This window comes from Sinohyriopsis cumingii, chromosome 12, assembly GCF_028554795.1.
Source record: "Sinohyriopsis cumingii isolate HCF-2022 chromosome 12, ASM2855479v2, whole genome shotgun sequence".
In the NCBI taxonomy this organism is placed as follows: Eukaryota; Metazoa; Mollusca; class Bivalvia; order Unionida; family Unionidae; genus Sinohyriopsis; species Sinohyriopsis cumingii.
The window spans coordinates 62,149,719-62,167,443 of record NC_142972.1 but is presented as its reverse complement, the minus strand read 5'-3'; the positions used below and the strand labels follow the sequence as shown (position 1 = coordinate 62,167,443).

Here is a 17,725-nt window from a genome sequence, read left to right as displayed (position 1 = left end):
GATAAATGACCTTAAAGTGTTTAAATCTACCAGTGTTACAGTATAACATTCCAAAAATGATGATTTTAATTTGTCTGCTTTAAGCATACAAATACAAATATATTTTTCTGAGTTTTAGAAACCATGTAGAACATATTCATTTTAATTATCACATTTCTTTTACCGTTCATTCGTTTTTCTTTTAAAACAATTTTCCTATCTATACGTGATATTTCAATTAAAACTATACTCTTTATCGTAAACGATGCCTAGTATTTTATATCCCTTCAAGTAGTTCAATGTGTAAACACCTAAATCACCGATGAAAATATGTCTACCTTTAGATATTTCGGCAAAGACTGTGATTATGTTTGTATTTTGAAATTTTAACTTTATCACCCATTATTAAACTTGATGATCCAAACGCAGATACGGCAAAACAGACAAATATTCTGATAAATATCATTCACTCGGTTTTTTCATTCCTTTCACTACATTTTTTTATATTCATCTAATGTCTTTTGATTGTATCCCTCTATTAAATATAGTGATTTAATCAAAGTTAGTTTATATTATAAAATACTTCCACGCTCTAGCTTACAAGCTTACACGAAGCATTTCCACTGCATACATCTCTCTGACTGAGTGACTTGAACAAATATTAAATATTTATATCTTTCAGCAGTTACGTAAACTACATTGAGGTCAATCATTCTCTAAAGCCATTATGCATGGCGTTACCTTGTCGTCTTTTAACTTTTCCAGCCTTGCGGATGATATATGGCATTGTCAAAATACATCATTAAAGTGACAAAAGTAAAACTTTCAGTGGGTAATCTTTCTCTTGTTTGTCCTTTCTTCTGCAATCTCCAAGTAGCCTCAGATGATAACGATTTTGTCAACGTATTTTATGATTATATTATGCTCACACTGAATATATTCCCTGAAGAAAGTGTACTTTCAAGATAGTAATAATGATGTCGCAAATACCGTTCACTGTTGGTCAAATAAAATAGGAGAAGAATATCATGAGAATAATTAATGTTTGACAGTGTCTGTCTAGCAGATAATAACAAGCCAAAATGAAAACCTAAAATGCATCAAACACATGTATGTCCCTTTCACATGGAACATTCGCGTGTTTGTAAAACAAAGAAAAGCCTTAAAAACTTCTTTAACTGCAGAATGCAGGCAATATATCATAACACGGATCTCGGAAACAACATTTATCATAGAGCTACATTCCTTATGGTCGTCCGCTTTGTGAATTGTTCAAAGTTCTCTAACATAAAGGAGGAGTCATTACGATGATAAACGCCGGCCAAGGCCTAATAGACCTTTCAGAAGTTGGACAGATGTGTGTGTGTGTTTGTGTGCGTGATTTGTGAAGTAGCTTTAGCAACTTTAGTCATATCGCTACGATGTCTGCAGTGTGGCATTTTAAACTGATATCTAGAACTGGAATATCAAAGCCCAGACAAGTAACCATAAGACATTCACATTTGTAACAAAATCTAATTGAATCTAAAATACATACAGTACCGGTTGTTTACATTTAATATGTGTTTATTTACAGGTTTATAAGCACTTAAAGGTCTACATTCTAGCAGTGTTCTAAAGATGTAATCCAGGAGATTGCAAATGTTAATTGGTAGACTTCCACTTTTTAAATTAAATTCTACGTTTCGGTATTTTATAAAAATTTGGATCATGTTCATTTTGTTTAACATGTCAGTTTTATCTTTAAAATTTGCATTTAACTTTGTATATGTCTTTTTTAATCAAATATATACTCTTCTTCATATGCATTCTATCATATCCCTCAAATTCGTGCGATGTGCAAAAACACGATCACATACGATAATGTTTCTGATTTTAAATAATTCGTCAGTACGATTTCATTTTGTTGGCAACTTGAAATTTTAACTGTTTAAGACCTTAATACATTTGGTGATCCCAACGCATATATTGTCAGGTAGACAACTATTCTGACACCGATAACACTCATTTGTCCGGATTTATTGTGTTGTTGTTGGACCACATCAGATATAGTAACCAATCTTCCAGAGAAAAACAAGCACAAACACTCACAAACAAATAAACAAATAAACACACACACACATTCACACGTTTAATTTTAATTATTGTTGAAGCACAAATAGCACTACACTATTGCTCTATATGATATTTAATATTCAGTAGGTTTTATTATATTCACCCATGGCACAATTATTAAACTCCTATTTTAGTCCTCCCGGGAAAACTTAAATGTGCACTCTGATAATATTGCACTGATGTTGATTGCTAGAATCAACTCATCGCATTTTATGATTATATTATACTCACACTGAATATATTCCCTGAAGAAACAGTACCTTCATGAGCGTAATAACGATGTCTTAAATGCCGTTTTTATTCGAGATAATTTGTCTTGCAGCTATTAACAAGACAAATAAAGACCATATAACATGTACAATTACTATTACTAATGTACACAATTTCCTCAAAGGTTTCAAACATATGGTTCATTTGAACGTGTCACATTTGGACGTTCATAGTTTCATATATCATCTCACTATGTGCTGCCTCACTACAATTCTTTCTCTTTAAACTCTATGTTTGTGTTTGTTGAATAGTTGCGTATAAATATGCACTCTACTAATAATGCACTAATTTCGATTGATAGAAATAGCAGCATAATGGGCAGGACAACAACAGTCAAAATCAACATCATATCAAACTAAAAATTTACAGCAGAGAACTACAATCAACATTATATCATCAAGCATTATTGAGATTGTATTGGATGACGATCTATCCTATTTTAATCCAAATATAGAGGGTGTAGTAGAAGCGTTAATATCATTTAGAGAAATGCGAGTGTGAATGCCTATGGTATGGCTACACCTTCTTCTAAAAATTGGCATTATCTCACGTGATACATGATATTAACATAAATGATATGTATTACTACCAATATTATTTCATAATTTCCCTTTTAAAATTAGTATGTATTGCTGACACAGTAAAGTGTTCATACTCAAGAAATAGCTCCGGGCCAGTAACTTTATAATCTTGTCTGATGCTGTTGAGAGAGTTTGTTAAAGAGGTTCTTTGTCGTACCTCCACAAATGTATCAATTACATCACCCTTTGAAAAGTACGTTCCTAAGCTGTAAAACAAAATTGACAACTTATTCGCTCAACTCCTAAAGATGTCAAGCAAGAGTTAAGATTGTAAATAACAATATAAAGGTCATCTTCTGTATCCTAACCGAAAATATACATGTTTCCACAATATCATTTCATTTTCATTTTCGCCAGTGAGCTTCACGTCGTTTATGAGAGAAGCTATATGACTTTCCATACTTATGGAATGGGACAATGGGAAACAGTCTCTAAATTGGTGAAGATAAAAAAGAGCATACTTGGGTTTGTCTGACCAGGATTGGTTGATAATAAAAGATGTATTGTAGTAAATTGAATATATTCAGAACATATTCTAGTTGTAACTCAAGAAAGAGACTTCAATTTGGAATATTCTTTGCTGAACATATCTCCTGACTCGGAATCTGTCATACATGATGCATCTATGCTTATAAATAGGTTTCATCATAAGCACTCAGAAAGTTAAAGTTATCGAATATTTAATATCAAGATCTTTGCATAGATTTGATATGTTAATTGCATTAAGTCCCACAGCAGAATAGGGAAGCTCGAGTTGTTTATAAGGATTTTAAATTTTACTTTTAATCCATTATTTAACATTGGACCGGGAGGATTTTATAAACCAATACGTGAGATTGAGTTATTTCGTCAGAGTTCTTCAAACTATGTTGATATGATTGTTTAACACCTTCACATAGACTCGCAAGAGAAATGCACGAAAGAGGAGTTGAATCTCATACTTATCACGTCTCTCAGTGTCTCGAGTAAGAACAATGGCTTAGCTGCGAAGGGTTAATATAGACTTTACAGAAATTGCTGGTAATAGCGATACTGTTATTGACAATGAATTAGTAAGAAAAGAAATAGTAAGTTCTAAATAATGTGAAACACATAAACGTGACTTTAATCTCAATGTTGAATTTATCATGAGGATGACACAACAGCAACATAATTATTGTCGAAGCTGTAACACAGTAAAGTTGTGGCAGTATTCCAATAATAATACATGACAATTTACCGTAGACAGAAGTAATATTAATTTTGGTCACACACGCGAAAATATGATGCTGACCTGTCTTGAATGTAATCGATGTCGAGGTGCTAGTATACAAAAGTGAACGCGGTGGTAATTGTGTGACTTCAGAAATGACTTATTGTTCGCGTAAAAACCACGTTGAGGAATAGTTTAATCTAATCTGTAGATTGCAGGTCTACCCGTGGATCTTAGCACGCTGAAAAATGAATGTGTTGTAATAATCCAAATGTAATCGGTGGTTCTTTCTTTACCAATTTCAAGTTCACCAGGTTCCGATAAATACCTCATAGTCACATTACTTAGTACTGGTTGTATTGAAAAATCATATCGTGGTATTGATATATGTTATTTGGTGATTGGATTGGTAGGCTTCATAGAAATCGCACATGTAATTTCATTATTCAATGCAGCAATCACACTTGGCAGTCTTGCAACCCATTCACGAGATTAATTGTGTTTTTTAATTACTCCCTTCGCATACTGATATCCAAATAACCGCTCAGCAAGTGTTCGGTGAAATCGTTCACCAATTGCCTGATCGCGATTAATTGCGGTATGTTCTCGTCTGATTTTCACGTTGTTTTTTCATCAGAGATGATACTGCACTAAGACATTCCTTGCCAGGATCAACACGTAGCAACTGTGGCAATCGCAGAAGTCCTCGTTGATAAATTCGTTCAAACTCAGATACAACTTCCAATAATTTTTTTAGTTGATAGTGGTTTTGCTTATTTATTCCTACTTGCAACGCTAACGACAGTCAATGTGCATTTGTATGTACGTGATTAACGTCTACCAATTTTAATGGTATATTCTGGTAAAAATAAAATATATGTTTGATGAACTTCAATTTCAGCATATTGAATCTATCTAGGTGGTGGTAGCAAATTTGTAATATTGCCTGTCGTGTAACATTTGTTGCATCAGAAAGTTGACTAAAAGCAGTTCTACCCCTCCAATATCCTCTTGGACTATAATAAATCGACTCCATTATGATAATAATAATCAGTTGATTAATTATAGCACATAATACTAGTTTACCTTTCATCGCATATTTTACTAAGAAGCTAGCAAGTTTTTCTATTACAGACTTAATTTTTTATAGAATTTAACACGTCAATCAACTTCACATCTGCAAAATGTCTATTGGATACTCTCCAGGTCTTGATTGATTACGCTCGTCAATGCGGATATCAATTTGAGTTTTAGGACAACAATAATTATATCCAGGAAGATGTTTTTCTCCTGGATACTTAGCCCATGGAGATCTTGGTAATTTTCCTAACGAATCAGCAATATCACCAGCAGACACTTTGTGCACTGACTGTGACAGTCACATAAATTTATATCTTTTTGTACCACATTTTACACATTTACCTGCAAGTGCACGCTTTTTAATTTTAGTTATTATTACCGTTAATCTCTGTCATATATTATATTTGTACAACACGGATGTCATTGATTTTTCAGCAGCACGAAAACAAGACCCAGTAAAACATTTCAGCATTGCCGAATTCCATAAGAATGATAATAATAGGTCCATCCGGAACTGGTAAAACACAATATCTGCTTAATTTGATAATGATATGGATCAAGTGGGATACGTTATATTTTGTGGCACCGTCTATGGATGATCAGAGATTCTACGATCTGCTTAAAAAATGTAATGAAAATGCAAAGTTGTTTGACGAGGATGGTAATGATATTAATAATTTTCTCAATGATGACGCGCCATATGTAGATGACCTCGATAGATTTATTAATAATCTCGTAGTATACCATGATGTAATGCTGGACAACCAATCAATTCCATTATCGGATATTTCCTCGAGGTAGGCTAAAAACACAGACGTGATTTATGTTACCAGTGATGTACACAAATACCTAAAGTAATTAGAGATAACTGTAATAGTTTAATTGTGTTCAATGAAGTTGATACACATACTCTGCTAAACATTCACTAAATCTGGTTTTCAGGGGATGTGGACATGATTAAGTCCAAAAGTGTCTTTTCAAAAGAACAAGGTACCTCACACGGAGTTATAACAATAAATGTGCATGATCGTCGGTCGCGATATCGCATAGGTCTTGATTAAATCTTTGGTTAAGAAAGACATTAGTTTGTCATTATTTTTAGATTTCTCATCAGAATCTTTATAAGTCGACTAGCTCTGTCTAACTCTTATTAGAATCATTTTTGACTCGTGGTATTTTTTCATTCATTCTTTTGCTTCATCTATAACCTTTTCAAATACATTCCTTGATTCCGAATGAGTGTCCGAAAGATTAAAAAAGCAACGAGCATAACAATTTGAAAAACAAGAACGACAAAGACAAAGTAACAATATGAGCTAAGCAAATTAGATACACTCCCGGATTTTTCTTGTAAGCTTGGGTTTGACGTTATTACGCTTGTATTTTTACCTTTACTTCGTAATAAGTTTTTTCTTCATAAATGGACTTTCACGCAAGTGGTCTGTTCGCCATCCCTGTTGCTCAAAATTTTGTTTTGTTTAAGATTCATGCCAATTTTTTATAAAGTCAGAGCGATATTAAGAATGCTTCCGATTCATGTAAGTTATTTGTATGCAATAAAAGGGTGACTCAGACTATTGATCCTGCAGATCATAACGTTACAACATCTTCATTTGCTGGTGACGACTGTGCGACAACGATTTATCTGACCCAAGAGTGAGCATGCATTTCAATTAGCACACTGCTTGGCACGCTACACGAGTAGTCTTATATAAAGGGGTGTCTTAACCGAACCCTATTTTTATACTTGGACGACAACACCTTTATTACTCTATCATTCTCCACCATCCCAAACCCCCCACACCCCGCCAGGGTTTATAAAAACATATCTGAAAACAAATTTGTTGACGCAACAAAATCGATCTCATTATCGATTACGATATGGGGCCGTCATGGAAAATCATCGCCGTCATCACACATAATAGCGTTTGCCCAGAAACAATCCCCTTACATAACACTGCTGTGGTTTCGCATGAAATCGGTAATGATTTCTTTTTGATATTCACACAAAAGGTTTACACAGTAACTTGTCGAGATATTTTTAACGTCTCAGCTTCTGCTATTATATAACTTTCATCAGCATGCTAGAACAGGTACAAGTTCATTGTGCCACTGATAGGATAACCAGGTTACAGCGTCTTAATAACATTTCCATTTGAGACTATTTTCTTATCTACATAACATCATTTTAGCTCATCAACTGTGATCTTAGTAAATTGATCCTGGGATATCGATTTGTAAAGATTATCAACAACACCAGAACGCTAGTTTGAGACCAAAGTTATTTTATGAAAATATTCTGAATCATCTTCACAAACAAGACACAACTTTATCTTGTTTCTATTTTTATAATATGTAAAATAGTTCTCATCGTTGAGCATAAACGTCATATGTTTAAATCGGAAGAGAATTATTTTCATCTTTAACTTAGTGTCCGCTGCTGCAATATCTTTCATATTTCATATTTCACATAAAATGTACAGAGTATCGTTTCTCGTGTTTCAATACTCTGTTCTTTATCATATCAACGAGCAAACCATCGTTGAATCTCATTTCTTATATCAGATCCAACGTAATGGACGTTTCCCTGTTAGATAAGCTTGAAACCGATTAAGTATCTTGTTGTAGGTAGCTATTGATATTTGACACGAAGTATTTTTATTCTCTTATTTGTGCTCGATTCTTTCGTTTATTGCTGATAATACTATACCTGTTCCTGATGCTATCAACATTAGTGGATTTGCTCTTTCAACCGCTAATGTTATTCTAGCTGTTGTTAGTATAACTGGAATGTAGTTTAGCGCACCTATTAATTCGCTGGAATATTTTCTGGCGAGTATGACCGAGTAATACATTTTAAGTTTTTCAATGACAATCATTTTATTATTTCATCAGCTCATGCCTTTCGTTCGCTGAGATACTAGATAATATGTGATTGAACTTAATTATGTTCCTTTTCGTCATTTTGAGCCTGGTTCAGTAATTATATTGATCAAAAGTAAAGGTTTTGTCAGCAGCCGAAGCTTTATCCAGTTGAGGATGAAATTTGCTATTAACAGGATCAGCAATAAAATTTGATATGCGTTATATACGTTAGATGATGTATTTCCATAACTGACATCATCATAAAAATATTATGAATCAGATTAAGAGCAGGATCAAAATTCTTTGGTATATCACTGATATCATTCACGCTATCCTGATAAAGATCTTTTGTGTAATTAATATAACCTAATACAAAACGTAAATCTCCTATGCTAAAATTATTAAGTACCAGATATTGTGCAAGTATTTCATATGCTGTTGCAAAAGATAGACGTCCACGTTTATCTTTCTGGTCAGATAATAATCGAATATATCATAATCAGCAGGCTTGATAATATTACTAATACTTGTTATATCACTAAGTGTTTGATAGAAAAGATCTAGATCGGCATCGCTGCAAGACTCAATATCAGATTTTGCTATTAATGCATCGTTTATCTGACCAGAAGAATGATTTTATATTCGTTGTTTGTAAAAGTATCTACCAGTATAAGGTACGCCGTCGCAAGTAGATTGGCATCATCATGATAATATGCGACATCAGAAAACGTTTGTATTAGGATCGTCCATACCTAACTCACGCAATCTACGACGCTTAGCAAAATCGGCTCTTATTCTGCGAATTTTTGTAAGACTATTGTATTGTTTCCGCTAGTTTATCAAGTTCATCGTGCACTTTCTGTATTCGTTCCTGTCCTGGTTTATTACCACCATGAGATTTTGTTTTTATAAGATATGTTACATCCACCTATTATATTTTCCTACAGAACGGCCAATAATGCATCGAAAAGAAAATGTCGTTTTTCCTCGTTTATGGCATACAGGCGCGCTTGCTAATTGAACTTGATATATCTACAGTATCTGAGAGCGAGTAGGACGTTTTGGTGTTTAAGCGAATATATGATACCTTCATGCAGGTGTCATACTCCAAGGAAACTTGTTCAGGTTAAGATCAAGTCTGAACATGCAAAAAAGAAGAAATACCATAATGCAAAGATAAAGAGTGAGGTCTTCATTTTTGGCGACAAAATGTTATTACACAGTTCAAAACAAGAAACACAGAATGGATAAATTAAGGTCTAAAAGAACTGGACTTTTGACAATGAACGCGATAAGAAACAAAGGAACATTCGCGTTGCAAGGTATAAGATCAGAATACATAGAAATAGGTTGAATGTAAACAAACAGAAGGAAATATATGGAGACCAGAACATATCCTCTGAGAAAGAAGACGTATTAGACGAAAGCATTTCAGAAAATATAGTGCCGATTAAGAAAACAAAGCTGACAAAAAACCTGAAAATATGACTGAACACGACCATGTAAGTGATAAAGAGAGGGGGAGGAGAGACAATATGAAGTATTTAGCATTTTATCATCAAACGCAGTTATTTTTACTAAGTTTATTAAGTATGTTCACAAATAGCAAATACATTTCTGTTACCGTAGATATTGTTATGTTCGTTAGTCTGCTTGCATTTGCAAAGAATTTTATCATCTATAATACCTGGCAATGATTCTATGCTGCGACCAATGTAATTAATGTATGTATTTACCCAAGAAACTGTGCAGAAAGGTATTCATCCTAATCGTCTTTTATTTATCATCTGATAGTATCAACATTTTTAGAAAGACAAGATGTTCGTAAAAATGGAATCCGAAGCCAACGATTCAAAATTAAACTGCAGTTGATGAATGCTGTAGCAACAAGTTTACCACATATTATATATATAGTTACGTTAGCTTGTAAAGATAATAAAACTTAATATATCAAAAGTAGTGCAGAGCATACAATGATTTAAGCTATGAAATCCATGACAGCTCTTCAATTTATTTATGCTTTCATCTAAAGATTGTTGTAATATTGTCCATATTAGGTAACATTATCAACAATTAAAGGGAAAGTCTACCATGCTGTGACGTAATAATTTTCAATGTTCTGTGAGAAAAACTAGTGGCATACTTATTTTATAGAATATGTAGAAATTGTGATATGTCTCGCTTTTATTATCTGAGGAAGATTAAATGGGATTCAAAGTTCTGAAACTCAGTTTTACAGTCGATGAGTCAGAATTCCTTGGTAACTACTCCTGGGTCCTGAATGAAATGTTGAAACCCCTTCCGCCGGTCACAGAGTATACACCAAATCCTATATCAACACATGATTCGTTGCAAGTAATCTCAAGTCCAGGCAGAGTTGTTTCGTTGGCCAATGTTGTTACTCTGCAAAATAATGATAATAATGCATGTCAATACACCAATCATCTACAATACCTCTCTTTGCTCCTGGGACCCTGCAACTTCTAAACAATAATTTGTGTACACTCGACTTCTATAATGATTACTACAAAGAATCTGTTATTTGAGATAACCATATGAAGTAAAAATTAATTTGGTCGGCTTTTGATATTGTTGTCACTGTCTTTGTTTCAATTATTTTCAATCTATATTTATAGGATAGGATTTGATAATTTTGGTAACGCTTAGGTGACGCCAATCATAATGACGATGCCGACTGATGCTGCATTCTCGTATCTGACCAGAAAGATAGTGACTCATTCCCCCACCCTCACTTCTCCGCGTTTGCATGGGTGGGTGGAGTGGTGAGAGTGCATTTCTCAATTCCTTCAACAAAACGTCAGTTTCTCAGTTTCTCAAAATACCAAATTCGACATAATCATGTAACCATCAATAGCTGTTAGCTCATACCTGGTGCATGTCATTGCCTTTATGTAATGCAGTGTTGGTTGATGAGTGGAAACTATTCTCCAATACTGGACGTAAGTATTGGACGTTTATAGCAATTTTTGAGGTACAATAACTTTTAGACACAAATATTTTGATTTTGATCAAATTTATTGGTTGACATTTTCTCTTTCGTGAAACAATTCGTCATATAAATTTCATAAAAGTTGATACGTTAACAATGTTTATAAGCATTGGATCGTAAACGGGAACAGGACTTAATTAATTTTGAGGAAGAACATATATAAAAAACCAGCTGAGAAAAGAATCGACTTTGATCATAGAATAATATGAATTCAAATTAACAGCGATACAAACAATCCATTGAAAACCATTTATAGTAACTTAGAACATGGGTTAGAAAGTAAGGTTAGAAAGTTCTCAAAATACTCCATTCTTCATGATACCTAAACGCAGCAGAAAAAATAAATTTCAAATCGAATCAAATCGATTCAACTTTGGTGATTTTTATAATCACGTCCGACAAGCGGAGAAAACCAGAACGTATGACAGAGCAAAAGAAAGGAGCAATAAGTTTACAAAATAAACTGCCTATGGAGAACAAATAAACCGATAATCTGGGAGACATTTATTTAATAGAAATAACATAGAAAATGATGGAGTGAAATGAATATCAAATCTTAAGCTAAGCAACATTAACTTAGTCCAACACGTAGCACTGTCTATTCTCGTGTAGACATCAACAAATCCGTCTGATGCTGCAACGTCTTCCATGGACGTCAAAACTATGACCTCCACATAGACGATGTAGGCATAGAAAGAATATAAGTCAGAGATATAAGAAAAAATAAACAATATGTTGAGAATAATAATTACTGTAAAGAAGCAACGATTGTGAAACTAGAGTGATGTTAAAATACAAAGAGCAGTAATTAATTAGAAACTTGTACTCTTTAATGAATTGGGGGGATTTGAAACTCTAGTTCATCAATCAACATAGGACACTACTGACGAAAACTCCTTTGAAATAGGAAAGGTTGCAGTTAAAGTAATGATTTGTTACTTCCTTTACTTCAAGTAGGAGACAAGTAACACTTTATTTTAAATCGTACTTCTCTTTCATGCAAACGTTTAAAATGTGGGGACGTCACATATGTATGCTGCAGAATCGCTGTGGAAAGTAGAGACAAACTTTTAATTCTCTGAATAAACACAAGTCTCAATTTTGAAGCCGACGACAGTTTTAAATTTTAATGATATAGAGGAAAATTCGCAGTTAAATAGAAAAATGGGCTTTCAATTATAACGAAGTTGTTCTGATTTTGAACCTGTGAAAGCAAGTCAAATAATCACTCTTGAATATGTTGCAACTATATGAACTAATCACTTAACTCGTCTTTCACACGAAACAGAGAAAAGCAAACTTTGCCATTATTAAACACAGCTTTTAATATATAACGTAAGCAACGTGAACAACTTAAAACAGAGATTATATCCGCAAGATTTGTAACATTTATTAGCCTAGAGAAAGTCAAATCATGTCAAAAGTAGTTATGTTGAATTCAACAAATAACTGTCAATGACTGTCAATGATCAATGTCATGAATTGCTGGGGAAATGACATTATGCCATTTTGGTACTTCGTGCCTTTTGTTTCCTGGTATACATCACAGCCTCCATTCCCCATGATTTTAAAACTTTTTGGCAATCAAGCCACATATGAGCATATGTGCTAGCATTACAATAGACACAGATTATTATCGATAACCACGACAATAATTCCGATTGGTGCACCTATGATTGTCTCGTGGTTGCCATTCCAGTCACACCAAGGCCAACAGTTGTTGCAGCGGCAAGAGCACAAATAAAACATGAAACCAAACACGCTAGTTTGTATTTTATAATCAACGCGCTTTTATTGGTGATTTCATTTTGCAGCTGTTGCTCCTCTTCGATTATTTTTACGTCGGTAACTTTTGGGATCCATTATCGTTCTTCTATTAATAATACAATCGAGTAGTACAATTGCAGGAATGGTCGGAAATGATCATGCCCAGGCGTAATAAGCGTCGGCACTTCTATCCGATTACACGTTCTGAATATTACAGCTGTCATACAATTATAGACAGCCTCTGTCTGAAGAAAATTTTAATCTTTAACTACTATTCGTTCTAGAACCATTTTCATTCCATATACCGATTAAAACTGCGCCTAGTGTATTAAATGATCTTCCTCTTCGTCGCCCATTAACGGTTAAACGGATATGCGAGTCCTTGCTGAATAACATTCCAGATCTTTTTTGTTTCAATTGAGTCAATCTTGGTGAAACACAGTCATTGTTAAACGTAACCAGGGTGAGTTCAGCAGCAAGTCACCCTAGAGTTTGTAGTGGCAAATCAGGGTGTCACAACTGTTGCTTTTTATGTGACCTTTAATGAGGGTCTGGTAACACCGTGTTGAAGGAGATGTTCCTCGACACATGTAACAAAATCGCGATCGATGTTAAGATCCTTCGTTAGGTCATTCAACATTCTGCAACCTCAAAGGAAATCATGACGTATGTGTAATGATAAATCTAAGCTGTAACAACAATGCTAAAAACGGTTAAGCGCCCCTACTTGGAAAGATGTTGAGTCCCTCGAACTGAATTTCATCACCACTGAAAAAAGACACTGACTTTGTAAATATTAACAATGTTTAATATAATAACTATTTTAATAATATCGTCGTTAGTACTAATCTTTACTGATTGCTCACCCCAACCTACCCCCATAACAGTATTTATCATTATATTTAATGTACCACACTTGCCACTAAACTAAAATGGATAATACAACCATACTCGAGCACCGTTAAAAAGTGATATTTAAGAATATCAAAGCGATTCCGGACAGAACTGAACACAAGTAGCCCATTTGATATGTCTGCAATTTTGATATCTCCTTTACTGTTTAATTTAATTGAAAAACACCCAAAGACTTTAATACACGTCATGCAGATACCACATTAGCAATTTGTTTATCCACTTATTGTTTTCTTGCAACATTAGTTTCATCTTTGATAGAAGTTATTGATACACCATACTCTCTGATTTCCCCATGTATATTTGAACTCAGTCAGGTTCTTTGCGACAACGCATTTCAACTTAACAATATTGTGAATGTTTACTAGATTTATCTTCAAAAATCACAAGCTCACCTGCTTAAAATACCCAACAAAACGACTAGCAAACTCAGTCAAATCCGCCTTCCTGGCAAACCTACTCAGGTCCACTTAACCAACGAGCCGTCGGGTTATATAACAGAGTACATGTTTATATACAGTTTGTATAATATTAAGCGTACTTAAGGTGAAATCGTGAAGTATTTGAGGTGTTGGTTGTAAGGAAACTTTGGTTCCCACCAGCGCATGCAACACTTTAGCAAGAACATAACCGTATATTTGTCCATCCAATATAAAATACTGAATAAAATAGTGGTAAACGAGTCTGTCGTTCAAGTTTATCGTTCTTCGTTAAATAATCGAAAACTTCAACTACTTGTGCAAGTCCATACAAGTCAAAATACAAACGATGATGAGGTGTCACCACATAAAACATACAACCAGAGCCTATTCTTGTTGTCAAAGCCAGGTTGAAATTGCCGGTTTCACGTGTGCGCGACACTATGTATGTTCATTACGCCTAAAGACGACACGAAAACACTTGTCTGATTTTGCCTTCGTGCGAAATTTAAGATTAGTCATTTTCTGCATGCTATACCGGGTATTCAAAGACATCTTCATGATGGTATTCAACGACCTGTTCCTCGTAAATGAGGGCATTTTCCTTTTCTTATTCGTGTGCAACCTTCATCCTCCATTTTTAGAGCCGTGCCGGATCAACAGCCCATAACACCGCTTCATTTGCAACTACTAGAGCCGCTGAAAGGAATGGAATATTTTATTTTACGTATTTTGTATTAGCATTACCCGTGATTCGGAATTTTAATATCACTTTGGTGATATTGTGTTTGGCTGCTTAAAGCTGAGCAATGTGTGTTTGGGCAATTCCAGCCAATTCTGTTGCAGAATGTTTCAATATGACCATGCAATTGTTTTTTTTTTTATTGCGTTTGTTATTTTTCGCAGCTGATTTTTACCAAGTCTGATCTTTACTTCATGAGAGGGACAACTCCAGTGTTCTATCGGTTAGATCGTCCGCCTCAGATACGGGAGGTCGTAGGTTTGAACCCTGTACCAAAGACTTACAATGATGGTGCTCTGATATGATTCGCTTGGCGCTCGGCATTATGAGGTTCCTGCTATGATTGATCGACCTGGTGTCAGGATAAGCGACTGGCTGGGATATGATGCTACATGGCTGCGGAAGGATGCCCCAGTACTGGACATCGCTATCAACTGCCAAACTGCAGATATAGTAACGATATGACCCGAACATTCTTAAAGCTACATCAACAATCCAAATCACACACATCTCGCGATATGTGTTATTGCTTAACTTTGTAACACTTTCAATGCATGTGTATGTTGCCCACAGGCGCATCAAGGAACCTCATTAGACCATCAGCAACATACCTGTGACTTGCATACGAACATTCTAATGAAGCTCCACGAAGTTGTTCTTAACGTTCAGCAGATTCTTTCTTAAAAGTGACGTTAGGGGCTACAATTACAGCTTGTAGATCTGAATCAGTGTTGCAAGCATGAGTTTGATATCGACTAATTGTATACGATTCAGATTCATCATTATCAAATGTATCTTTGATAAGCATCATACTTGAGCCATCTGTGCTCGCATAATCATCGCTGTATCTAGCCAGACCAACATTTGTTGTGGAAATATCAACGTTGTAAAGAATTGATTCGGTTTCCTTTTCATCGATGGGATAACTTGCACTTTGAATAATGCCATAATTCCGTTGTTACCAAAGCCAAATTTGGTGTTGGTAGGATAACCGGTATCAACAGCATCATTCTTTACACTTTTTCCTCTCGAGAATGCTTCATATGGAAGAGAGAACTTATACTTGTCCTGCACTTATAATTATTTTTTCAATTGATTGGGTTCACCGGCCGGGAATGAATAATATTGAAAATCTCATTTGCATCGCTCCAACAAGACAGGCTCGCCCAATTTTTCCATCCAAATCTGCAAAATCGTGAAATGAAATACTGGACACAGCATATACTACAATTTCAAGTGCTCGCTCTAAAACAAAATTGAAAAATTCCCAACAGTTATAAGATTATATAGATATCCACTTGACCTCAGGTCGCAATTAGCATTTTCTAAAATAGAGAACAAGTACCTAATGGAACGATAACCTTCCAGAACCATCCTGATGTTTACAAAATACAAAACAGAACCGGAGAAAAAAACTGGACTATATATAATTCACTTAGGAAATTCCTAAACCTAGACTTAAATAAACATATTTACTTCTTCTATTAATAATGTTCCTGATATTAAGCCCATACACCGAGAGAATATTTTAGCTAATGTGAACCGGATATTACCGAGAATCAGTTATGCTAACGGAGATTAGTTTGGGCTCATATTAGAAACAATACAATCTTTAACGGTTAACACGGACATTCTTCACTGATTGAAGTAATATCATACGCACCTGTCGAACGTTCAACCATATTTAAGATATTCCACGATCTTTTCAAACCACAAATGCTCTATTCGCGTCAAGAACACCAAACGGCTATAGGCCAACTGTTACAAACTCACAGCGACGCTAATGTAGTCTCAGGTTTGAGTCATGCGTGATGTACCAGCAGCAATAGGTGCAAAATGGGTACACTGAAGTCTGATCTCGTTGATGAGATTATGATCATCGAACTAACCCTGCGCAAATCGCCTCAGAATTCAATATCGGTGTCGTAGTACTATACAATAATGATACCTTCAAAACGTTCAATGAGCACGAATCTTTGATTCAGCCATCACCTCTGGCGAGTTTGTAATAACCTTACCAGTTGCTCTTGTGGCTTCTTTTATAGTCTTGGTGCGTTTAGCTTTTTTACAAATTTTACCCGGTTCTTCTTTTTTTACCTTTGAATTGCCACTTGTTCCACTGATACGAATTAATTCCTGGTGTTTACGAGTACCTTTTCCGCGCCGCTCTTCACACTGTCGTACATCTTATGTAATTGTATTGGTTCTTAAATTATTTTTAGCGTTCACGTTTGTGTCTGAACCCGCGCGATATTTTCCATCGCGACCGCAGGTTACAGTCTTAACAATGGTGAGGAAAACCATAAGGGTCCTGAGTGATCCAAGCCAACATTTCAAAATTTACACTACGAGTGGAGAGCGGCACAACATGTCCAATAAACATTTGCAAGGCAGTGCGCATCAATACCATGAAATAACTTATCGTTACATATTACAAGTGAATCCTAGTAAAGAATTTCTCAGATGTGTTGCTGCGCTGTTATCAGAAGACCATGTGCAAGTTCGTGCAGGTCATATTAATATATATTCTTTTCAGGCCATTGATGAACGATTTAATCGCACACTTGCAGAATGGTTATTCGGTCATCAGTCCTAGCAGGAATTATTAGGGAAGTTTCATAGTGCAGCAATCTCGGACAAAAAGTGATGGTACACAACAGGTTAAATCCGCCAACACCCCATCCATTAATCAAATCGACTTCCATTAGTCATCGAAGCATTAAACAATGAAACAACAAGCACGATTGGATTAAAGCCAGATAGTGAAGTCGAGAAAAAGGACTGTTGTATTCG

The 17,725-nt window shown here is 35.0% G+C and overlaps 1 protein-coding gene across 1 annotated transcript in view; it reads right to left on the bottom strand.

Annotated features, from left to right (window-relative positions):
- Window positions 1-9,655: 9,655 nt before the first annotated feature.
- Window positions 9,656-17,725, bottom strand: part of LOC149786576 (uncharacterized) — a 17,964-nt gene continuing 9,894 nt past the window's right edge. The window contains exon 4 of the mRNA XM_089978219.1: window positions 9,656-10,485. Coding sequence (XP_089834345.1) covers window positions 10,347-10,485 — 139 coding nt within the window. The 3' untranslated portion in view covers window positions 9,656-10,346. The remainder of the gene's footprint in view (window positions 10,486-17,725) is intronic.